The 26,317-nt window shown below is 35.0% G+C and overlaps 1 protein-coding gene across 4 annotated transcripts in view; it reads left to right on the plus strand.

The window, feature by feature from the left end:
- UIMC1 (ubiquitin interaction motif containing 1) overlaps positions 1-26,317 on the plus strand; it is a 136,152-nt gene that overhangs the window by 53,498 nt on the left and 56,337 nt on the right. For all 4 annotated transcript variants that reach the window (XM_027867152.1, XM_027867151.1, XM_027867153.1 and 1 more), the window contains exon 4: positions 11,597-11,684. In XM_027867152.1, coding sequence (XP_027722953.1) covers positions 11,597-11,684 — 88 coding nt within the window. The remainder of the gene's footprint in view (positions 1-11,596; positions 11,685-26,317) is intronic.

A 26,317-nucleotide genomic window follows, 5' to 3' on the forward strand; every position in this document is an offset into this window, starting at 1 on the left:
CTTTGATCCTAATTTTGTTATATTCACTTTTAAGTTTTTGGTCTGTAGTTCTTTCCAGTTACGTTGTTGTAGTTATTGTGTACATTGCTTTCCTTCGCTCTGCTTATTTCACTCTGTGTCAGTTTATGTAGGTCTTTGCCATGCTTCTGTGTATTCATTACACGTATGATTTCTTACAGCATAATAGCATTTCTTTACATACGTGTATCACAATTTCTTTTATCTATTCCGAATTGTTTCCATTTCTTTACTATTACAAAAAGTGCTTCTATAAATATATTGGTATATATGGGGACTTTCTTCTTATCAGTGTCTTCCTTGAGATATAAGCCCCATATTCGAATCTTTAGGTCAAAGATCATGGACATTTTAGTCATTTTATTTGTATAATTCCAACTTGCTTTCCAAAATGGTTGTATGAAGTCACAGCTCCACCAGCAATGCATCAGTTTGCCTATTTTCTCACAATCCCTCCAACATTGCCTTTTGTCATCTTTGCCAGTTTTCAAGGGACTAGGTGAATTTTCAGTGTTTTGATTTGCATTTCTCTTGTTATTAATGATTTGGAGCATTCTTTTATGTGGTTGTGAATACTTTGCAGTTCTTTTTTTGATAATTGTTCAAAACCTATGCTTATAGATTGTCTGTTTATCTTGGATACCAAACCCTTACCAGAGCAATTTGATATAAATGTTTTTTTCCCATTTAGATCACTTTTGTCTATGCAGGAGCTTTTTAGTTTCATGTAATTAAAGTTATCTATTTTATCTTTTGTAATTGTCTCTCTCCCTCATTTGGTTAAGAATATATCTCTTATCCATAGCTGTGAAAGGTATATGATCTATAATTCTTTTCTAATTTTTTTTTTATAAAATGATGTTCAATATTAAGGTCATATATCCATTTGGAATGTGTTGTTCCCTTTAGAGTAAGGTGGTGGTCTAAGCCTAGTTTCTGCCAAGATGCTTTCTAGCTTTCCCAGCAGTTTTATTGTTTTAATGAAATAAGGAGGTTTTTCCTCGGTAACTTATGTTTTCCAATTTATCAGTTGCTTGGTTATTCAGTTCTTTTGTGTCTGATTCTACCTTGTCTAGTCTGTTTCATTGAACTATCTATTTTTAGCTAATATCAGATGGTTTTGATGACTGCTGCTTAATAATATAGTCTGAGGTCTGAAAGTACTGTTCCCCTCCTTTGTCCCTAGTTCTTTTAATTATTTTCTTTGATAGTCTAGACCTTTTGTTTTTGCAAATGAATTTTATTGTTATTTTCTCAAGTTCTATGACATATTCCCATGGTCACTTGGTATAGCCTTAGAAGTGTAAGTTAACTCTGGTAGTATTGTAATTTATTTTTATTTTATTTTATTTTTTGGCTAGGCAGTGAGCTTCAGTGACTTACCCAGGGTCACACAGCTAGTAAGTGTCAAGTGTCTGAGGCTGGATAGTATTGTAATTTTTATTATGTTGTATGGCTTAGCTGTGAGTACTTAATATTCCTCCAGCTATTTAAGTTCTTTATTTCTTTAGGAGCAGTTTATTGTAGGTTATTTTTAGGAAGCATATGTTGGTATATGGATCAAAGTTGTTTGACCCACTTGTTGATTGTGTATTGTATTTTAATTGAATTTTAATTCTTTTAAGTATTGTCTTCCTTGTAATCATTGTATATATTTTGCTGCTTCTTTCTTCACTCTTGTATCACTTAATAGAGTGGTAAAGCATCTTCTAAATGTCTTTTCCATTGATAAAACCATGTCTGTTTCTGTTAAATCATTTGACAGTGCCAAGTACTTTGGTGGTAAGAGCTTTCTTTTATGGGTCTTTGTGACTGCTGAGGAGTTAGGGGCAGCAAAGGTAGTTGATAGATTTCATCTCCATGAGTTGATTTTCTAATTGATGGCTGTAGAGACTGAGCTGGTGACAAAGTTGATGGTCTGAGAAGATATTGCCATTCTTGGGGCTCTTGGGTTTACTTTCCAGTCTGTGGTTAGTATTGGTGAAGCAGGGATTGTGGGTATCTTCTCCTCTTCAACAGTAAATCCTAAAGATGTGTGCCATTGGTTCCCAGGGAACAAAGTACGAGACTGTGAAAGTGTGAACATAATCCATTACCACTGCTGAAAAAACAACTTTGTTAACAGCACATAAAGAAAGACATTTCTAGCTAAAAATGGTTACTTAATCAGCATGGTATCCTGAGGGAGAGATAGGAGTAGGCATATGTTAGATAGACCAAACCATCTCATTACTACCTCCCCTCAGACACTGGTGGAGACAGCCTGGAACCAAGAGCCTGGGAATAATAGCATCCCCCAGGTGATCAGATTTGCTTCCATGCTATTGTTTGTCACTATTCATTTGAGTGCCTTAATTTAAAATGTAGGATCACAGGATTTAGAAGTGATTGGTACTTTAAGGATCATGTAGTTTAACATTATTATTTTACAGATGGGGAAACCAGAATGGTAAAGTTATTTGCCCAAGGTTGCACAGGTCGTAAATTGCAGTGCTCACTTAAAATCTGAGATCCTCTGAATCTACATCTAGGGCTTTTTTCACTGTACTATATAAAATATACCTATACATGGGAATCTTTCTGAAAAATCTATTCTGTTGTAGAATTACCCCCGTGAAAATTTTGGTAGGAGTATCTGTCATACTGCCAGAAGAAATTTGCCCATATGGGTTACTAACCAGTTAGATTCTGTGTGAAAACAGTTCATGTGGCTAGTTGATGAATTGGATTTATCTATCTCTGTCTATTTCAATTTTCACATCCTCTATTTTAAGATCCTCATCTGTCACTTTGAAATATTCCTGTTGGATAAAAGCCTTTGCTTTCCTGAGACATTGAAAAACAGTCTCAGGATGCCATAGTATTTCTTCAGTCTTTTTGAAAACCACTTATTGAATCTTGCAGCTTTTGTTTTTCTTTTCAGCCTCTGTCTACATCTTTTTAAAAGATGTACTATAGTTCAGTTATTATTATTTTGCTGAAAATTAAAAGGGTTTTTTTTTTGCAGTAGTATTCTTTCTCTTTCATTTACGCTTGTTATCCAAGTTTTAGCTTACTGACAAACTATTGATTTAATGTATGTTCTCTTTATTTCTTATCAGTTTCTTTTACATATTTTTGTTGTTCTTTTCATTCATGTCTTTTTTGTGACTCTATTTTGAGGTTTTCTTGGCAAAGATCCTAGAGTGGTTCTTCTCCATCTTATTTTACAAATGAGTAACTGAGCAAACAGGATTTAGTGACTTGCTCAGGGTTACACAGCTAGTAAGTGTCTGAGGCCACATTTGAACTCAGGAAGATGAGTCTTCTTGACTTTTCAGGCCTGTAACTATTCACTGCACCAGCTAGCTGCCCCTATTCCTGTTCTCTTTCTGTATTTAAAAAGCTGTTTTATTGATGCTCTTTTCTTTAATTCTTTTTTTGGGGGGAGGTGGTGAAAGGAAAACTATATGGGAGGGTTTGAAGGGTAGCAATAATAACACCCCCCCAAAAAAAAGCCTTTTCTTTTATTAAATTAATGTTGTCAAGCAAAAGTAATATATGTTGGGCATGTTTGAGCATGTATGTTTCATTTTGTGTCTTTGACACGTTGCATCATCTGTAATCGTGATTGATCGTTGAATCAAGCATATTCTTTTTCATTATAATTGTTCCTTGTCAAAGTCGTATTTGTATAAATTGTTCTATTTCTGCTCATTTCATTTTATGTCAGTTCTTCTAAGTCCTTCCAGATTTCTCTAAATCTATCCCTTTTGTCATTTATTTTTGTTATAGATTGCTCCTTAAGATGCAATAATATTCCATTACATAAATTACTTAGGAAAGAACTTCCCATTTGATGATAACTGCTGGGAAAACTGGAAAGCTGGCAGAAATTAGGCTTAGGCCAGCACCTTACACCATATTTCACAATACATTCTAAATGGATATGTGACCTTAATATTAAGGATAATACTATTAAAAAAATTAGAAGAGGAGCAGCTCATATAGGTAGCAATGTATTCTTAACCAAATGAGGGACTGAGGCAATTACAGAAGATAAGATACATAACTGATTATATGAAATTGAAAAGCTTCTGCAGATAAAATGAATTCACCTAGAATAAGAAGGGAAGCAATTGAATGGGGGAAAAATCTTTGTATTACATTTCTTGGATATGAGTTTTATATTCAAATTATATAAACAATTAATTAATAGATTTAAGACCAAAAACTATTCCCCAATAGGTAAGTGGTCAAACTGTTTTCAAAAGAAGAATTGCATACTAACAACCATATAAAGGAATGGTCCAAATCAGTAATAGAGAAATGCAAGTCAAAACAACCTTGATATTTCAGTGCACACCCTGCAAAGTATTAAAGACGATAAAAGATGGGAATAGTGAATGGTAGAAAGGTTGTAGAAAGATAAGCACACTGATGCATTGCTGGTGGAGTTGTAAATTTGTACTCCCATTTTGGAGAGCAGTTTGGAATTATGCAAATAAAGTGACAGATAGAGTATTCATACCTTTTGCCCTCAAGATTTCATTATGGGTCTTATACTCCAAGGAAGCCATTGATAAGAAGAAAGTTCCCATATACACCAGAACATTTATAGGAGCACTTTTTGTGATAACAAAGAATTAGAAACAAAGTAGATGCCCGTTGATTGGAAATGGTTAAATTGATAGTGGTGTATGAATATTATAGAATAAGACTGTTATAAGAAAGTGTGCAGTGAATACATAGGGGCATGCAAAAATCTACATGAATTGGCGTAGAGTGAAGTAGACCCAAGAAAACGGTATACCCAATGCCTACAATGCAAATGGAAAGAACATGTACAAATTATGAGTCAGTGTTGCAAAATTATAAAGTGAAAGTTCAAAATTATAAAGAACAATCATTACTTGAAAGAAGAAATATAAGAAGACACTCCCTTCCTATCTTTTTGCGCAGGTGGGAGGTTCATAAGTATTACACATTGCATATGTTTTCAGACTTTTTCAGTTTACTGTTCAGACTGATTTTTTTCCTTTTTTTGTTTTTAAAAAATACTATTTTTTTGTATGGGATGTTCTCTGTCAGGGAGAAGAGGAGTGAGAATGGGGAGAACTATGATAATGTAAAAAAATCTGTCAGTAAAAATTTATTTTAAAAATATTTCATCACATTCATATACCTTAATTTTTTAAGCCATTTCCCAGTTGATATTTTTTCCTCAATTTTTCTCTATAATAAAAAGTGCTGCTATAAATATTTTTGTGTATATAGTCCTTTCCATCTTTTTTTGTTCTATTTGGGTATATGCCTAGTAATGAATGGTATTAAATGGGTCAAACGGTGGTGTCCTAATGACTTTTTTGGTTATATTATCAAATTACATGCCAGAGTGGCTGAATCAGTTCTCAGCTCAATTAGTAGTGCAATATTATGCCTGTATATTTTCTCCAACATTTATCATTTTCTTTTTTTTTAAATCATTTTTACCAATACAATGAATGTGAGACAGAACCTCAGAATAGGTTTAATTTGTATTTCTGTGGAAACAATTTTAATTTAATTTTTTTAAATAATATTTTATTTTTTTCCCAATTACATGTCCAGACAATTTTTAGCATTCATTTTTACAAGATTTTGAGTTCCAAATTTTTCTCCTTCCCTTCTTAAAATGGTAGGCAATTTGATATAGGTTACATATGTGTGCTATCATGTAAAACATTTTCATATTATTCAGTTTTTTTTCCTTTCTTTCTTTTTTTTTTTTTAAGTTTTTAGGCAGTGGGGTTAAGTGACTTGCCCAGGGTCACACAGCTAGTAAGTGTCAAGTGTTTGGTCTGAGGCTGGATTTGAACTCAGGTCCTCCTGACTTCAGGGCCGGTGCTCTATCCACTGCGCTTCCTAGCTGCCCCTGTATTCACAGTTTTAAAAGAAGAAATAGATCAAAAGGGGAAAAAAATCACAAAAAAGAAGAAAGTGAAAAAAAGTATGCTTCGATCTGCATTCAGAGTCTATCGGTTCTTTATCTGGATGTGGATAGCATTTTCCTTCATGAGTCCTTTGTACTTGTCAGGTTTGCTACCCTCTGCTCTTTTTTTATTTTAAATGAAACATAATTGTTCCAGTCCCTTACCTTTACTCTGTGTGTCTCTCCGCTTGAGGTGTATTTCTTGTAAACAACATATTGTAGGATTCTAGTTTTTGATTTGTTCTGCTATTTTGGAAATATTTTTATGTAGTTGTTGATGGTTTATGGCTCACTCCTATCCTTTGACCATTTATATATAGAGAAATGACTCTTATCTTTTAAAATATATATCTATATATACATATATAATATTTTTAAAACAATGCTTAGAATATCTTGTATCTCATATCTTGACTAGAGAAATTTGCTACAAAGACATTTTCTCGGTTCACTTTCTCTTCTAACTGCATTGATTCTGTTTATGCAAAAACTTTTCAATTTTATGTAATTAAAATTGCCCATTTTGTGTTCTTTGAGCCTATCCTTGCCTTGTTTGGTCAAGAATTCTTTACCTATCTAGAGTTGTGAAAGGTATCTTTTTTCTTCTTCCAGTTAGCTTACAATGTGACCTTTTAAATCTAGGTCACGTATGCATTTATAGCTTGCTGAGAACTTCAGGGTTTGTTGGAGTAGGAATATGAGTGCTGAGGGACTTTACCTTCAGTTCAGGCAGCTGTCTTGGCCAGAAGTACTTGATTATCATTATTGATATGGTAAAGTTCTTCCAGCAATATAGCTCTATATTTCTTGATCTCACATTTAGAGCAACAACAGTTTATGTATATGGATGTTCTAAAACTGTGTAATTCTTAGTATTTTTGCCCCATTTTTTATTACTTTGCCACTGACTGTAGAAACGAATGGGATTGACATAGGACAAAATAAAGAAAAGCCTCTAAAGAGCTGTATATGAAACTGTAGCATCAATCCAGGAAGGAAGGGATCCTAGTTATAAGAGATAGTGTCATTTGAAAAGGAAACAAACTAACCCATAGAGCAGTTAGATAGGTCTTTAACCTGGAGTTTATAAACTTTAAAAAAAAAATTACTGTTTCAATATAATTGATTTTCATTCTAATTTTATGCATTATAAAAACATTATCCTGGGAGGAGTTTGATAGGTTTCATCTGTGGATCTGCAGGTATTCATAGAAGAAATTAAAGAAAACTGCTGTACATGTAAGAGTCTCTGGGAATTCTTTTCCCTATCCCCATAGCTGCTAATCTACTTTCTCCCATCTTCTAATCCAGGATTCTCACCCCTTGAATTCTTATCTTTTTACCTTCTTCCTAGTGGAGTCTTTGTATTCTGTGCCTTGGAAGCCACTACTAGTTGTTTGGAACTGGGGTGGTCCTTGTTCCCCCTGGCAAAAGGAAAGAAGAGGGAAGAAAGGAAGAGAACCTGAGAAGGAGGGAAAAAAAGGGATTTGTTTCTGTTCTTTTAAGTCAAAACTTTCAATTCTTTTTTTTTTTTTTTTCACTTTGAGTCTGCTAAGCGATGCAGTGATTAGACTACTGGGCCTGCAGTCAAGAAGACCTACATTCAAATGTTACCTTAGACACTATACTAGTTGTGTGATCCTGGGCAGGTCACTTAACCCCTGTTTGCCTTGTTTCCTCATATGTAAAATAACAGCACCTACCTCACAGGATTTTGAGGATCAAAGGGGATAATATTTGTAAAGCACTTAGGAGGTGGTATATTAAAACTTGTTCCTTTCTCCTGAACTACAGTGTTTTTAATGATTCATTTTATTTTGATACATTAGTTATTTCCTTATAAAGAAATCTCCATGTAGTTTTTGTTGTTGTTCAGTCATTTCAGTTATGTCTGATTCTTTGTGATCCCATTTGGGGTTTTCTTGGCAAAGATACTGGAATGGTTTGCCATTTCCTTCTCCAACTCATTTTACAGTTGAGGAACTGAGCAGACAGGATTAAGTGACTTGCCCAGGGTCACACAGCTGGTAAGTATCTGAGGCCACATTTGCACTCATGAAGGTGAGTCTTCCTGACTTCAGGCCAGCACTCTATCTACTGTGCCACCTAGCTGCCCCTCCCTGTAGTACCGTACCACTGAAACGCAGTTTAGAATAACCATTTAATATAGTGATTACAACTGACAGTACATGTAACTTTACTTTAAAAAATTTTACTGTTTGGAGAAAAGTTTTATTTTTCAACTTGCATTTAGAGCCAGTAACAACCCATTATATTTGACCTGAATTTTGTCTTTTTGTCTTAATTCATTTTCCAGAAGGAACATTGTTATACATGTTGGTTAGCTTATAGCTTACTGTTTATTTAGCATTATACTTCAAATTGGCCTCTAGATTAATTTTTTTGGCCATTGGAATGCAGCTACCACCTACTAAGGCATGAAGAGGATTATAATTTTTGACTATTGGAGAAAGTTCCCAGACTAGTGAAATCATAATTTGAAATATTGAAGCAAGTTTGTTTCAGGTGTATTCTGAGTTGGGCTTTTGTGGGTTGGTGTAGGAATTTATATTATCTCTGTGGGAAAATAACTTTTTAACTTCTGATCATCCAACTAACAAATGAACTTAAACTATTTTTTATTATATTCTTAGTGTTCATCAACAAACACAAATCTTTAAATAAACTAAGAATAAAGGAACAAGTGATTTGAAAATTATTGTAAGTAAAATTGTAAACTTTCTTTACCATAAAACGTCTTTTGGAACAAGCCCCATTCATAAATTGGAGACAACCTGTAGTGCTCTTTTCCTGTTTCCTATTTAAGTAATAGTAAAACTTGGCTAAATAGGAGTTTAGGGTCACTTAAAAATTCTTAAAGATTGAAGTTGTAGGAAGTGAAATGATCTGCATGTTTATTTCTATGAGGGACCTATAAGGATTAATTTGGTTTATGTCACTTACTTGAAATATTGGAGGATTCTTTAAAAATGTATTTTGAGTAATTTTATTCATATTTCTCTTCAACTCATTAAATAGCTTTGCATTTTTATTTGTTTTCCCTCCTGAAATTCTTCCCCCCCAATTCTCCTTTCTCCCTGTCCTAACCCCCCACATGGCATTCCATATATATCAGTCAACCTAAAAAAGCTTTACTTTAAAAGGTTATACAAGAATACTTAGCTCTAAGATGATTTGTCTGTGAGAATGACTGTGATACCATAAAGATAACATTTATATATTACATTATGGCTTATGAAATATTGCCCTATCAGCAATTCCGTGAGTAAATATAAGTATTTTTCTAATGAATAAAGTCTCAAAAGAGATGTGATCTGCCCAAGGTCACACAGTAAATGTTGGAGCAAGGACTTGATGTCAGGTCTTTTGATTTTTCAAGTCTAGTTCTGTTTTCCATTCTGTTATACTTTGCCTATAATTAGTATTGTAATATTAAATTTTCTTGGTTGGATTCTGTATGTATTAGAAATTCTAAATCAAGCTCAATTGTTACCAGACTAAGTAGCTTTAAAAAAAAAAAAACGCCTTTGTATGGGGATGTTTAGGCCTGCAGATCAGGCAAATTGGTTTACCATGTTTCTCCAGACCCTTAAGGTGTCCTTTTGATTGTTGTTTTAAGGTCCTCTGCTATGAAGATTGCCTCATTCAGTCTCCTGCTGTCACTGTCACTCTTCTTCATAGTTGTGGAGAGTAGAGCAGCCTAACTTGTTCTTGTTCTGCATGTTACTGAGTCCCTTAACTGTTTATCCAGGTTTTGCATTTTGTGTGCTTTGGAGAGACTAGAATATGAGTAAGTGGGCAACTAGTCAAATAAGTGAGGTTTTTTTTTCTTTTTTACATAATAATTTGACTTCAGGTTTTGATGAAAATTATTTGTCACCAAGGGTCACTGAGATTAAGGTGTATTCTGTAAACTTTGTAATGGTTGGGGGAACAAATCAGAGTTGTGAAAGATAAGCTGAGGGAAAAAGAAGTAATGTTCTAGAAAGGCGTCTATGCCCTGGAATGGGAATTACATGATAAAAAACCTATCTTTGGCTTATGAATCCTAAGGTTGGAGTACCAGTGAAGAGGTGGACACCTTTCTTTTGCCTCTATAATCATAATTTTTTAATACCTTTATTATTTCTTAGAATCCAGCCTTCTTTAGTACAAACTTAACTCTCTAGATTTGAGGTAAGTATGATACCTAACTAGCAAGGGGCTAGTCTGTTAGCAAATTGACAAGAACTTGCCTAAGAGCAGGGAGATCCTGACTCAAGAAAAAAACCCAGTGAATATTTAAAAAAAAAAACCAACAACAACACAGGGGAAAAAAAACCTAACAGAAAGTATGTTTTAATAAACACATTGTTTAATCCTTCAAAAGAGCTGTAATTTCATAGCTGTTTGTTGTAGATTGAACCCCCTAAATCAGGAGTTCTTGACCTTTTTTGTGTAATGAACCTCTTTGGCAATCTGATGAAAACCTGTGGACCCCTTTTCAGGATAACGTTTTTAAAATTCATGATAGAAGAAAATGCTAAATTTCATTTATACTCTATTAGTAAAAATAAAGATATGTATATTTTCCCATACAAGTTCATGGACCCCAGATTAAGAACCCCTAATAAAGCAAATCATAAAAATTGTAGTCTGTGAGTCCACTTTTGGTAAAGAACTTCTTTGAATTTACTTAAGTTGGTGCTTGGATTATGAGGTCCATGGACAGGGCTGTGTCTAAAACCTTTCCAGCTTATTTTTCATTGGTATAGCCTTTGAGCACCCAGAGTCATTGCCACCATACGAGGAGGCTTCAGAGGAGGATGTTATGGAGGAAATTTTGTTTAAAAATAACACACACTCCCTCCAATAAAAATCCAGTTTAACACACACACACACACACACACACACACACACACATTTTCTCTCTGTCTCCCTCTCTCTCTCTCTCCTTCTCTCTCTCTCTGTCTTCCTCTCCCTCTCCCCAGCCTAACAATTACTAGGAAAAAAACCCCAAACAAATCTTTTCTCTGTGTTTAGGCAAAGTCTGTCTACAAAAGATCCAGTTTTTGTGCTTTTTAATGGGTTGAGATTTCAACCCCCCCCATATTAATAGCCATTGTTAATGATATGTTAATATAGTTAGAGTGGCATCTTATTGTATCCCCAGAGCTTAGCACTGTGCCTGGTATAAAAGGTGCTTAATAATTCTTAAAGAGTGAGAGATAACAGATGGACAACCTAAATGTTGCACTATTATCTGTGAAATAATAAATGCCTTCAGTCTGTTGAGTAGATCTGAGAATTTCTAGAATTCAATCAGTATAAATCACAGGATGAAAGAGGGAGTGAATGGGTTCCAGGCTGTATTGAAGGAAGGAGTACTCACGCTGATAAGCAGATGAGATCATGGACCTTTGAAGTATTACTAGTTGTACAGTGCTGTTAAAGTGAAAGATTTTTCAAGTTTGAAATCACCATTTTCTGAAAATGGCAACTTCTTCCTTGCAGGTCAGGGACCTGTTACCCTTTATTGAAGAGTTTGAGTCCCAGAGAAGGCAAGGGAGAGCACTGCTCTTTAATGAGTTTGTTTTTAAACTGATTCTATTTCTTGCTTTGCAACAGGAACCTGGGGAAGAGAATGGATTGCTGAGGACAAGGACAATGCAACAGTCGGATAGAGCAAAGTGTGCAGCCAAAAGAAAAATTACACGTATGTTTTCATTTGGGAAGCAGGAGGCCTTTAAAGTTAGTTTGGATGCTACAGTATTGCTGATTTCTCTACTAGGAAGAGAAAACTGATTGTGCTGTATGCCATGGTAACCACTTCTATTCCTGTAGTGATTCAGAGATTACCAGATACTTTGCTTACACCAATCCTATGGGGTAGGAATTGTAAGAGTTGTTATCTCCATTTTGCAGAGAAGGAGACTGAGGCTCAGTGAGTTAAGTAACCTCTTTGTAATATACAGTTGGTAAGAGTTGGAGTGTGAAGTTAAACTCAGGTCTCCTGACATTGAAGTGTGCTACACTATGGTAATGACTAAAATTATCACATAATACCGTATTTCACTGAATAATTGTCACCACTGCGTAATTGTTGTTCTCTGTTTTTTCAGTCCAGAAATTGGTTTATAGCCTTTCATCACATAATTGTCACATGGTATAATTGTCACTATTCAATTTTAAACATATATTCTTGAGTATAACGTGCATCCTAATCTTGCACCAAACACAGTTTATTAATAAATGATTTTTAAGTAAGATTGGCACAGTTTAAAAAAGCTTCACATAAGGTCACATTCCAGTTTTTTGCAAAAAAAATTTGGCATAAAATCTGTGATGATTATTCAGTGAAATATGGTACGTTGAGGAATAGCTTACATTGGCTATCAGTAGAACTTCTTTTATGTCATTGTCTCTCCCTTCCAGCCCATGGAACCTTAAGGAGTCAGAAGACCTATGCTATGGTTTCGTAAAGTATAGTGCTTAAAATTTAACAAAATATTCCACATATGGACTGACCACAGCAGAACACTTTGGGACTTTGCTTTCCCCTTGGGCTCCCTTTCCGGGATTCTTAACAGGGGTCCATAAACTTGTTTTAAAAAATATTTTCATACTTCTATTTCAGTGTAATTGGTTTCCTTTGTAATAGTATGTATTTTAGTTTATTAATTTTCAAACATTATTTTTAGAAGAGGTGTGTAAGCTTTTACTAGATTGTCAAAGGAGTGAAGTGTGTAACAGAAAGTATAAAGACTTGTTAATTGCTTCAGCTTTTGTGGTTTCTACTTGACAACATTGATATATTTTGAGTTTATACTTCACTAAAACATTCAGGTAATATGAACTGTTGCGTCTCATCTAACTTCTCCCTTCCTGTACTTGTAAAGTTGATTTTTTTAATCCAAGCACATAATATATCTTATTCATTTTTAACTTGTTAGATTAAACCAGTATTTAATCTACTGATAATTTTGTCACCAAATAATGAGAGTATTGAACTGCCTTTTTTCAGTTACATTTATAATTTTGTGGCTCTTGGTTGACAAGTTTTTACTTGTTTATTTTGCCACAAGGACCTTGCTCATTTTATATAAGTAAGTATTTCATTTTTCTTTTGTGAATTATATTTTATTTTTTTCAATTAACAAAAATCTTCCTTCCTATGTTTCTACCCAGAAGGGAAACTGGGTGGCATAATAGATAGAGCACTAGGCCTGGACTCAGGATGACCTGAATTCAAAATTGACTTCCAACACTTAGAAATTTTTACTTGGACAGATCACTTAGCCTTTGTCTCAGCTTTGTCAACTGTAAAATGGGGATAATAGTAGCACCCACCTCACAGGATTGGTGCAAGGATCAAATGAAATAATATTTCTAAAGTGTATAGCACAGGGCTTGGCACATCATAGGTGCTTAATAAATGCTTGTTTCCTTCTTCCTATACCTACATTTCCTCACCTATATTAAAAAATCACAGGAAAACAAAGCCCTTGTAACAAATATGCCTTTAAGCAAAACCCAAATTACGTCTTTGGTCCTATACAAAATAATCTCCATCTCAATATATGCTTAGACTCCATCACCTCTCTGTTAGGAGGTGAGTGGCATATACCTCTGCAGTTGTGGTTGGTTATTGCTTTGATCAGAGTTCTTAAATCTTTCGAAGTATAGTTTAACATTTCTGTCGTTCTTTTAGAGTTTACTGAGTACTTCTCTTATTTCAACCCTTCAAGATAGATAGTATTAGTGATATTAGCCCCATTTTACAAAAGAAGAAATTACAGCTCAAGGAAGTTTTAATTAGATGATTTACCTTCACCACTACAATTATTAAGTTGCAGTACTAGGACTTGCACCCAGCTCTTCTCTTAACTCTTAAGTCCAGTGCCCTTTTTAACTTAAAACCTTTCTACAGACTAATGTATCTTCATTATCAGTGCAAGTCTTTTTTATTATGTCTAAAACTGACTATATAGAAAGTCTTTTTAGGCCTTGTTCGTACTTTGCTGTTTATTGCGGATAATATCTTGACCCTGAAAAGCCCGTTTTTCAGTGTTCTTGTAGGGCTGACACTTTGTGTATCTTGTTTGCCTATGTGAGTGTAGTGTTTTCTCATTGACTTTTGGTTGTAATCAAAGCTGTTTCCAAGTCCATGCCATTACTTATTCATTGGAGCCGGTAGGTGAGATGTTTTATTCAGGTAGGATAAAATGGAACACAAAGTCTAAACAGATTTTTCCCAAGTCTTGTTTTAAGTCAGTACTTTAAAATAAAAATATTTATATAAGTAAAAATGGTATACCTTGAATAGTTAACTGTTGGCATTTTTCTGACAGTAAAGATTCAGAAGTGGCTTATTTTCTTCGGGAGGTTTTAATGTCAAAACTGGTTCATTCTTGGATGAGAGAGTCATTTTTTTTTATTATGTTAGATCATTATTATACTGCTGTAATTTATCATCACTGAATCTTAGTCTGTTGTATAGGGCGTTTATCTTAGCAGAAGTAAAAAGGCTATTTTTGAAGGAGATGAAAGAAAAAAGATTTAGGTAGAAGAGGGAGTTTGTCTTGTTTAATTGGATAAATCTTTGAAATGCAATAGTGGGAATTGGTGTGGTATGGTATAGTGAGTGGTAAGAACAATGGATTTTGAATTAGAAGATCTGGGTTCAAAGATAATGACCCTGGGCAAGTCACTTAACCTATTGGGGCCTTATCTATTAAATGGATATATACTAATAATTGTACTATTTACCTTATAAAGCTGTTGTGAGGAAAGCATTATGTAAACTTCAAAGTGTTCTTTAAATTTGAGCTGGCATTATTATTTGATGAATGGATATTGTCCCTAAGACTTCCTGATATATGAAGCATCTAGTTTTGTGTTCCAGAGTCTTAGTCTGTTTACCCACATATCAGTGGGAAACTAACAAAACATCTCGAGTCCTTGTTCATCATAAATTATGACTGGTGTCACCAGCCTCTCCCAAGTTATGTACATATACACAGTATTTTAGAAAGATGAGACAGCCTGCAGAATTATCAGATACCTTGCAGAGGAGTCAGTTCAGTTGAAGCCTAACCAGTCCTTCTGGTTCCTGAGGGTGAATTCTGTCTGACGTTTTCCTTTAGGGTGCATGCTTCCAGGTGGGATTACTATAACTACTTCTCTGTACTACCTCTTGAGCTCCTGAACACTTGAGAATTTGTGTCTTGATTACCTCCTTTGTTGTGATGGCCTAGAAGCCTAATCCTGTATCACTTTTGGTTAAATTGTGTGAAAGATTGGAATGAGTTGCTAAATGTTTTTTCTTTTCTTCTCTAGAGGCTACTTTTTGTTAGAATAAACAGTATGGCCTTGTGAATACCTCATATTTGTATTGCTTTGAAACTGCTTTTCAGGCTGTTAATATGATCCTCCTATAGCCTGGGGAGGTAGTTAGGATAGATTATTACAGATAAGGAAACTGAGACCCAGAGAGGGTGGGTGAGCATAACTGCTTTCCAAGTAGTTCCTCTCCCTGCCACATAGTGTGTGAGAGGGAGTGTGGCATAGTAGAAAAGAAACACTGTATTTGAAAACTTAAAACCTGTTTTCAAATGCACATACTCTGACTTTGGGCAGCAACCAATCAACATAATTTATTAAGCATCTACTAAGTTACGTCTCTTCTCAAGGCTTCCATTTCCTTATTTGTTAAGGAAGTTAATTAAATGATTTGGACTTGATGGGAGTTGGACTTGATGACTAGTCCCTTCCAGCTTTAAAACATCCTGTGATTCTAAATGCTGGAGAGAATAGAATGTGATAAAATTATTAGTACATAATAGTATTTTAAGTCTTCATGGGAGTAGTCATATTTATGATTATTTACTAATGAGAAGGCAGTATGGAATAATAGATTGAAAGCCAGCCTCAGCAGGGAATTCCAGGAAGATCTGTTTCTGACCTGTACAAATCTGTTTGACCTGGGAAGAGGCATTAAACCTCTCAGTAGTCTAAACAAACAGTCTAAGACTAAGTAGCAGAGAGCATGGCAACCTGCATTGGTAGAGGTCATTTCATCACCTGGGAGTTCTCAATACCAGTGAAATCACAGGTCCAGTCTTGATCCATTATGAGTAACAAAAGGCTTTAACATTTCTTTGGGAAGCAGAATGACACTGTGTGCAAACTAGTATCGTATTCCAAAGGACTTACTATAATAACTTAAATCTCTATAATATTTTAAGGTTTACAGAGTGTTTTCTAGGCAGTAGTTCTGTGAGATAAGGTAGTTTTGAGTATTTTCCCCATTTTACAGATGAGGAAACAGACTTAGAGGTTAAGTGAGTTGCTGATGGTCAAACAGCCAGTGTATAGCAGAGGTAGGGTTTGAAACCCAGTATTCTTGACCCTAGTGCCCATGTTTTTTCTTCTCTGTTCTGCTGCCTCCATGATTTTAAGTAGTGACAAGGAGGGCCTGTTGAGGTCAGATTTGGGAGAGCAGTTTGGATGTGAAAGAATTCACTTAGACATTCTCTTTAGTCAATGGGAGCTTTTATTACATGAAGCGCATAGGTCTTCTTAGCAAGAAAACTAAATGAGACCCTGATATTTGGGGGAGTTATGCTTATATAGAGGTTTCAGAATGATGATGTAGTTTTAGAGGTTTTTATGGAGGTTAAAGATTGAAGACAGGATGAGGGAGACAAAAAGAATTCTTTATGGCTTAAAGATTTAAGGACAGGGCAGGGAGCACACAGGTTAAACATTAGAGATGGGGGGATGGGAAGCACAGGATAAGGGAGACAAAACAATTTTTTTGGTTTTAGAAAATAAGCAGAAGTTTTGCGATATTTCAAGATAAGGGGAAAAGGACTTTATAGGACAATTTTAGGTTACTGGATAAGCTCCAGAATAAGCCCCAACCCCCTTAGAGGGGCTTCACAAAGTACTGGGAAAGCAACCTTTAATATTCTTTTTTAGCCCTTAGGGTACCATTTGTATCCACATCAGGCCTAGGTGATGCCGTGGTGCTCTCTGGAACCCTCAAGAAATGAGGTTCTACAGAGCCAAATTGTCTGACAAGTTGAAATTTTGTCCCATTGAGAAGCCCAATTTATTTTTCATTTTAACCATTTTGGACAGAAATCTTTCTTTATTACATACTTTCTTGCTTTTTCAAACTGAACTGGATGTGCTGAACATCATTTAACCATGTCTTGATCACTTAGTCATCGCTGTAAACATTGTTCTGTGAAATATTAGACACTGACATCCTTCAGCTCCTATCTCTGATGATGTGTTGGAATATGATATTTCCCTTAACTGAGGGAATAGAAAGCCATTAAAAGAAATTCAGCCTCTGCCTTCCACTGTCCTTAATATTGTAAGGATGGATTATATCTCTGCCTAGTACTTTTAAAAATGATTTTATTGATCACTTTTGTTTTTATATCATGTTTCATTCCACAAAGATCCCTCACCTGACCTTACCCAGAAAGCCATCTGTTGTAACAAAGAATAAAATGAAAATTAAAAACTGTAGTTTGGCAGAATTAACCAATATATTATATTAGTTACATGGTATATACAGTGTTTCACAGCTATAACCCCCCCACTAGAGCAAAGAAGGGAGCAAAGTATACTTTCTCACCTCTTGTTTGGAGAAAACTTGGGTGTTATTCAGTGTTCAGTTTCAATTCTTATTATTGCTCTTCTGAACTTTTCATGTCCAGTTTCTTACAGTAAAATTGTAATCCATTACATTAATGTACCACAATTTATTTGGCCATTTCCCAGTCAATGCCTTGATAATTTTCAAAGGGTGTAGTAACTGAAAGCTCTGGGATGCCTTGCTACAATACTCTAGTCCAGTGGTGTCAAACTCAAATAGAGATAGGAACCACTAAACTGTCCTGTGTGAACTTAGAAAACCACATATTAACATTACATATATTCTGTTGTATTTTTATTTTGGTAAATATTTCCCAATTACATTTTAATCTGCTCTTGGCCAGTTTGGTGTTTACCAGGCATTTGACACCTCTGCTGTAGTTGAAGAACAGGTGGTAGTGTTGGTTTAGGGGTTCTGGGAACCCCAAAATTCAAGGGCAAAGACATGGGTCCTGCCTCGAAAGAAATCAACTCAAGTTTTCTTTCAGTCAGAGACAAGGTTTATTGTTTTGCCAATAGAAGGGGGTGGGCTTTTAAGAACCAGCACATTTGTGAGCTTGTATTGACAAGTGGGCCAGACTCTTAAGGAATCTGAGCAATTTGGTGGATGAGATAGTTGAGGCAGCCTAGGGTGGGGCCAGGTACAGACACTTAGGGCCACGATGTACATGCAAGATATGTGAAATAGGGGCAGCTAGGTGGCGCAGTGGATAGAGCACCGGCCCCAAAGTCAGGAGTACCTGAGTTCAAATCTGGCCTCAGACCAAACACTTGTCACTGTATGACCCTGGGCAAGTCACTTAACCCCAATTGCCAAAAAAAAAAAAAAAGATGTAGAATAAATGGGAGAGAATCCAATTGGGAAGACACTAGCATTGGGGGCATTAAGAAAGGCTTCTTGCAGAAAATGTGATTTAAGAGTCTGGGAATGCCAGGCAGAGACAAAGAAGGAAAGAATTCTAGACATGGTGGACATCCAGTAAAAATGCATGGAGTTGTGAGAAAGTATTGCTGGATGGTATAGTCATTGGAGGCAAAACAATAAAATTAAGACCAGAAAGGTAGGAAGAGATCAGGTTGTAAATGGCTTTAAATGCCAAATGGAAAATGTATTTGTTCCTGAAGATAATAGTTTTTCTTTGCTTCCTTGTAGATTTTCTTTTGTTCTCTGCTGTGTATTTTTTACTTTATTTTTTCCCCTCCCTGCCTTTCCCCTTCCCCCAAAGAAGACTGCAATTAAGTAGGGATGTGTGTGTGTGTGTGTGTATGTATGTATGCACACACATATACAGGTGTGCACATGAACACTCATACATATATAGTATGCTTATTTCCACTTGTCATCTGTTTCTCTGAAGGTGGATAGCATCTTCCTTCATAAGTCCAAGTCTCCATGTTTTTTTAAATTGACCACCTCCTTATTTCCTACACCACAGCAATACTCCAACCCAATCACATTCTGTTTGAGAGATTGTCTAAGAGAGTTTTTTCCCAATTTTTTTCATTCCTTCTGTTCTTGACACTACATAGGTTTTATTTATACAAGAAAATTTTAGTTTAAAATAATCAAAATTACCTATTTTACATTTCAATAATACTCTCACTTTATAATATGGTTTAAGATCTGATACTACTGAATCTGCTTCCTTTACATATTTTTTGCCCTGGTTTCTTTGGAGTTCCTGACTTTTTGTTCTTCTAAATGAACTTTGTTATTTTTTTCTAATTCAGTAAGATAATTTTTTAATAATTTAATTGGGATGACATTACATAAATAGATAAAATTGTCATTTTAAAAATTATTTTGGTTTTACCTCCCCATGAACAATAAATATTCAATTATTTAGATCTAACTTTATTTGTATAAAAAATGTGTTTATATTCATATAGTTCCTGTGTCTGTTTTGGCAGGTATACTCTCAGGTATTTTATACTATCTAGTTATTTTAAGTGGTCTGAAACAATATTGAATGATAGGGCTGACAGTGTAGTTTCCCCATTTTTCTCTTTTGGTTAAATCTATTTTAGCTTTAACTTTGAGATCATGATTACTACCCCTGCTTTTTTTGCGTAATAAATTCTACTCCTGACCTTTATTTTATGTTTGTGTATATATCTCATTTTTATAGCATTTCCCGAAAGCAACATATTGTTGAATTCAGGTTTTTAATCTGCTGTCACTTTCCATTTAATGGGTAAATTCATCCCATTCACATTCTAAGCTATAATTACTTGTATAGTAATTCTCCTTCCTATTTTTTCTCACTACTCTTTTCAGCCTATTCCTATTCCTCCTCATTCTTCTGCTTTACTTCTGCCCCTGCTTTTCCCTCCTATCCTTAACCGATCCATCACTTCAAGAATTCCTCTCTCATCCTCTTCCTCTCACCCTATCCCCTTGCCCTCTTGTTTCTTTCTGAATTTAGAAGACTTTTATGCCCTTATATATATATATGTATATATGTTGTTCCCTCTCTAATCCATTTCTGATGAGTGTTTCAGCACTGCTATCCCCCTGCTAAGCTTCTTTATCAGTTTTTCCTGTTCTGCCTCATTTATATGAGATAATTGCTCCTTTTTTATCTCTCCCTACACAATTTTATTATTTTTTTTTTAGAATCACCGCATCAAAAAAAAAATCACCCCATCATACTCGGCTCAGCTCCAAGCCTTTCTTTCAAACTACCCAAATAAAAATGAGTCATAAAAGAACTGATAATATTTTCACATAAAAGAAGTAAATGATTTGACCTTATTGAGTCCCTTGTAATTAGTCCTTGATGTTTATTTTGTGTTTCTCCTGGATGTTACATGTCAAATTTTCCCTTAAGTTCTGCTGTTTTTGTCACAAACACTTGAAAGTCTTTCAGTTTGTTAAATATCCCATTTTTTTTTTCATTTGGGATTATACTTTGTCGGGTAAATTACCCTTGGTCATAATTCCAGCTCTTTTGCTCTATGAAATACAGTATTCCAAGACCCACAGACCTGCACCATAGTAGCTGCTAGGTCTTGTGTAATCCTTATTGTAGCTCCACGATGTTTAAATGTTTTTTTCCTTGTTGCTTGCAATATTTTCTCTTTAACCTGGGAGCTTTGAAAGTTGACTATGATATTCCTGTAAGTTTTCCTCCTGGGATCCTGTGATTGGTAGATTTTTTTCTGTTTCTGCTTTGCCTTCTTGTTCTAGAACTTCAGGGCAGTTTTCCTTGATAATTTCTTGTAATATTGCATCAAGATTCTTTTTTTTTTTTAAATTATAATTTTCAGGCAGTCTTAACTATTCTTATTTCTCCTCAATCTGTTTTCCAGATCCTTGTTGTTCTGATGATATGTTTCAGTTGTCTTCTATTTTTTCATTCTTTTGATTTTGTTATATTATTTCTTTATATCTTAGAATGTCATTAGCTTCCCTTTGTCCAATTTTAGTTTTCAAGGAGTTATTTTCTTAAGTTTTTGATTCTCTATTTCTACTTGGTTGACTTTCTTTTCATAATTTTCTTGGATTGTTCTTATTTTTTTTCCAATTTTTCTTTGATCTCTCTTATTTGATTTTTAAAATCCTTTTAAAATTCTTACAAGAAATCTTTTTGTACTTGGGACCATTTGACATTTCTCATTGAAAAAAGGGTGACTTTTTTTTAACTCTATTATCTTCCCCTGAATATGAACCCAGATCTTTTCTGTCCCCATAGTAGCTATTTATGGTTGGGTTCTTTCTCCTTTGCTTGTTCATTTTTATTTTGTAGCAGCTATCAGTGTGATCAAGTTCTAGTCCCGAAGTATGGGGAATAATGTCCTAAGGCACAGGTACTTCTTACTGTTATTTTCTGAGGTCTGTCCAGGGGCTCAACCACAGCCAGCAGGGTCCCTGCCTCTCTGCTACTGCACCCAGCAGGTGTGGAATGTCCTTCAATAATGGTAAAAGGACATGAACTGGGGAGCAGCTAGGTGGCACAGTGGATAGAGCACTGGCCCTGAGTTCAAAAATGGCCTCAGACCAGACACTTGACACTTACTAGCTGTGTGACCCTGGGCAATTGCCTTAAAAAAAAAAAAAGAATATGAACTGGCACTTTTCAGACAAAGAAATCAAAGCTATCTTATAGTCCTATGAAAAAATGCTCTAAATCACTATTGATTAGAGAAATGTAAATTAAGACAATTCTGAGGTACTACCTCACACCTGTCAGAGTGACTAATATGACAAAAAAGGAAAATGTGGATGTTGGAGGTGATGTGGGAAAACTGAGACACTAATGCACTGTTGGTGGAATTGTGAACTGATCCAGTCATTCTGGAGATCATTTGGAACTTTGCCCAAAGGACAATCAAACTGTGGATACCCTTTGATCCAGTGATACCACTACTGGGTGTGTATCCCAAAGAGATTTTTTTAAAAAGGGAAAAGAATCTATTTGTGCAAAAGTATTTATAGTGGCTCTTTTCATAGTGGCTAAGAATTAGAAATTAAGATAATGCACATCAATTGGGGAGTGGCCAAATAAGTTGTGGTATATGATTATAATGGAATATTATTGTGATGTAAGAAATGATGAACGGGTTGATTTCAGAAAAACCTGGAAAGACTTATGTGAACTGATGCTGAGTGAAATGAGCAGAACCAGGAGAAAACTGCACATAATAACAAGCAATATCATATGATGAAGAACTATGAATAACTTAGCTATTCTCAGCAATACAGTGATCCAAGACAATTCCAAAGGACTCATGATGAAAAATGCTGTCCTCTTCCAGAGAGAGAATTGATGTCATCTGAATACAGACTGAAGCATACTGTTTTTTACTTCCTCTCTCCTTTCCCACCTTCTCTCCTTTTCCTCCCTCCTTCCTTCCTTTCCTCTTTCCTTCTCTCTTCCTCTCTCTTCCTTTTTCAAGTTTTCTTCTACAAAATGACTAATATGGAAATGTTTTACATGATTTCATATGTATAACCTGTATCAGAGTGTTTACTGTCTCAGGGAGGTGGAGGGTGGGATAGATTTTGGAACTCAAAACAAAAAAAAAAGCTAACAATAAACCACTGTTAAAAATATTTTTACATATAATTGTAAAAATATTTGAATAATTGAAAAAATAATAAAAATGGGGAAAAATAAGGTTTGCTTATCAAAGCCTGGCACACCAAGGGATAAGTCCAAGGTTCTTGTGAGAGGGAGGGAGTTGAGTGTGATGGCCAGAGTGCAGTCAACTTAGTATGGAAATGGTGGTGACAAGAGCAAATCCTGTGTTTTAGGAATTTCATTTTGTTAGTCCTATAGAGGATGGATTAGAGAGGGGAGAAATTGGAAACAGGAAGACCAGTTAGGACTCTATTAAAGTAATGTATAGGAGAGGTGATGAAAACTTGAATTAGACTATAGCCTGTGTGAATAGTGAAAAGGAGTTGTATATCAGAAAAACTTTGGAGGCAGAATTGAGAAGACTTAACAAGTGATAGGATATGGAGAGTGAGAGAGAGGGAAAAGTTGGTTGGGAACCTGGGTGATATTGAAGGATGATGGTACCCTCAACTGAATTAAGGAGATTTGGAGGAAGGATGAGTTTTGGGGAAAATATAGTGAATCGTGTTTTAGAAATGTTGACTTTGAGATTCCTGTGGTCCATCCAGATGGAATTTACCCATTAGGCTGCTGGCAATTTAGGAATGAAGTTCAGGAGAGAGATTAAGGTTGGATACACACATGCATGCATGTATACATGTATATATTTTAGTGTACACATGTATGCTATGGTAATAGATAAACGATGTCTGTGGAAAATGCCAGTTCACTTTAATTATTTTCTTTCTTGTATAAATTTATTATCTTGGAATATCTTTCTTTTTTCTTCCCATGTTGCCTTTGCCAAACTTAATTAGTTGTTTAAATTCAGCATGTGATTTTATTTTTAAATTGTAACTTAGTGCTTGCTTGCAGTTGTCACCTGCAGTTTACTGATTATGATAAGATTATTAAAGGTCCAATTCACAAGGTAGATGTAGAAAGGGACAGAGTTGATTTTAGATAAGTTACTTGAAGGACCCATGATTTTATAAGTGTGGGGACCCCCTCCAGTGATGGTGGTCAAAAATTTCTCTCTGCCTTAGTGAATGATTTGGTATGGCTAAAAATTCAACAAGCGCATTATTACAGCAAAGAGGTAACATTGGATTTTCTTCAGCCATGCCAGTGGTGCATAAGCAGGATAAATTCTACTGTGCTCAAAACACTTTGGTTACAATCCTGGCAAAAGATAGTCGACTTTCTGAGGGCTAGCCCTGTTGATTAAGACTATCTTACTAATAGATTGGCTACTTTGGAATGAAATCTTTAACCATGGCAACCCATTAAACAAAAAAAAATACAAAATACACCTTAGTCTTATAAGACTTCTATCTACCTTAACAGCATTAGAATGTTGGAAGGCTAAGAATCACAATTTTTAAGACTGTAAGCTGTTGGAACGTGTGATATTTGTTTAGATACGAAAGAGTGGACTTACTAGAATCTTGACATTCATATTAGTGAGACTATAAGATAAAAGGATATTGATTCTATGTGCAGTGATGGCTCCTAGGCTTATTGGTTGCAAAATAGAATGAGATAGAGAAATTCTGTGGAGAACTGTCCAAATTAAATCATATGCTTTTGTATTTGGTGACTACAATGCAAAGATGGGTGTAGGTAAGAATTGCAAAAAATGTGGTTTAGGAGTAAGGAATAAGAGGCCAAAGACTGTAGACTACACAGAAGTCTCGTGACTATCATGAATACCTCGTGAGAAAAAAATCATCTGACTCTGCATGTGAAAAGGAACATATATTTCCAAAAATGAAATTAATTCTATTTTAATAGCTGGGAAGCAACTTATTACTGATATGGGATTCATTCCTGAATTAGTTGATCATACCATTGATTTGTTTTTTTTTTTAAGTTTTCCTGCTTTTTTATTGTTATTGATAACTTTTAATTTTTATATCACCTTTAATTCCAAATATATCCCTCCCTCTCCTATATTCAGCAAAACATCCTTTGTAACATAATAAAAAAGAAAGAGAAAAAAGAGCAGTTCAGCAAAACCAATAACAGATGAGCTGTGTTTGACATATATGAAATATTCTATACTCATAGCTTCCTACTTCTGTAAAGAAGGGAAAGAGATGCACGTTCCTAACTCAGATTTGTTGGAGCAAAGATCAAAATTAGGTGAAAAAATAAAGAAATTTTTACGTGACTTTATACACAAATTGATAGAGCATCTAGGTGGTATAGTAGATAGAGCAATGGGCTTAGAATTAGGTAGACTTAACTTCATGAGTTCGAATCTGGCCTCAGACACTTAGTAGTTTGTGATCCTGGACAAATCACTTAACCCTGTTTGTCTCAGCTCCTCATCTGTGAAATGAACTGGAGAAGGAAATTGCAAGCCACTTTAGTATCTTTGCCAAGAAAACCCAAAATGGGATCAGAAAAAGTTGGACATGACTGAGATGACTGAACAATAATAACACACAAATTAAGGATATTCTTGATGAGGGCACTAGAAAGGAGATGCAGAGATTTTCCAAATTATACTCCAAAGTAGCTCACATCTTCACAATAACAACTGACCAAAAGGCATGAAGAACACAAAATCCTGCCATACTTTTTGTTCATCGATTTGATCGTTCATTGATTGATGTGATTTGGTAGAGTTAGCTTCTTTAGTGTTCACCCTCTGACAAGGTGTCTTCTCATGCATATGTCAGAAAAATTCAAGATACATTGAAAGTTAGAACAACAGCGAATACTATATTTAGCAGTGCTATGAAACAAAGGATAAAAACAAATGTATGCTTACCAAAGATATTCCTCAGTGTCGTGGTGGATGTGGTGGAATACCAGTTTAGTTCAAATAAAAGCTATATTCTCTATGAATCATGAGTTCTTCTAGGTGCTCATGTTTGTACATGACGGTGTGCTGATTTCATGAAATCCTGGAACATTGCAGAACTTTCTAAATAAAATACATTCATTCAGTAAGATAAATAATCATTCAAAAGAGTTTGTCCTAACCAGCCACACAAGAAAAAAACAAATGGATGAAAAATAACTTATTAATGATTATGCAGTTGGAAGGAAAGCCTGTAGAGCTTGTCCAGTATATTTATCTTGGACATCGATTGTAATAATCAGTGATTTGGGTCCAGAATTGAATAGGAGGAGAATGCATTGGATTGCCTTTAAGAAACTATACAGTTATTTTAATAACCCCAAGCTTTTTCCTAAACAGTCTTTTTAATACCAGTGTTCTTCTGGTGATATTGTATGACTTCAAGTCATGAAATTCTGTAGTCTGAATTATTAAAGTTGAATTATTGTAGAGGACATGGACAAGTTACAGTACATTTTAAGTGAGGAAATTTGTAGAACAGGTAGCTGTGTAAGATGTCATTAGAGCAGTGTATAACTGGAAAAAAAAATGGGCTCATCACATATATAGTGAGAGCAAGAAACAGATAACCTAAGTGCTTCATTGGTATTCATGAAATATCTAGAGAGCTTGAGGAAAGCCTCTAGCATATTGTGCTGTAGCACAAATCCAACACAAAAATTTCCTTTGGCAGATTTTAATCATCAACAACTCAGGATCAAGCATTAATTCATTATGTACTAAGACCTACACTAAAGTCTT

This window comes from Vombatus ursinus, unplaced genomic scaffold (genome assembly GCF_900497805.2).
Source record: "Vombatus ursinus unplaced genomic scaffold, bare-nosed wombat genome assembly UNPS02014785.1, whole genome shotgun sequence".
In the NCBI taxonomy this organism is placed as follows: domain Eukaryota; kingdom Metazoa; phylum Chordata; class Mammalia; order Diprotodontia; family Vombatidae; genus Vombatus; species Vombatus ursinus.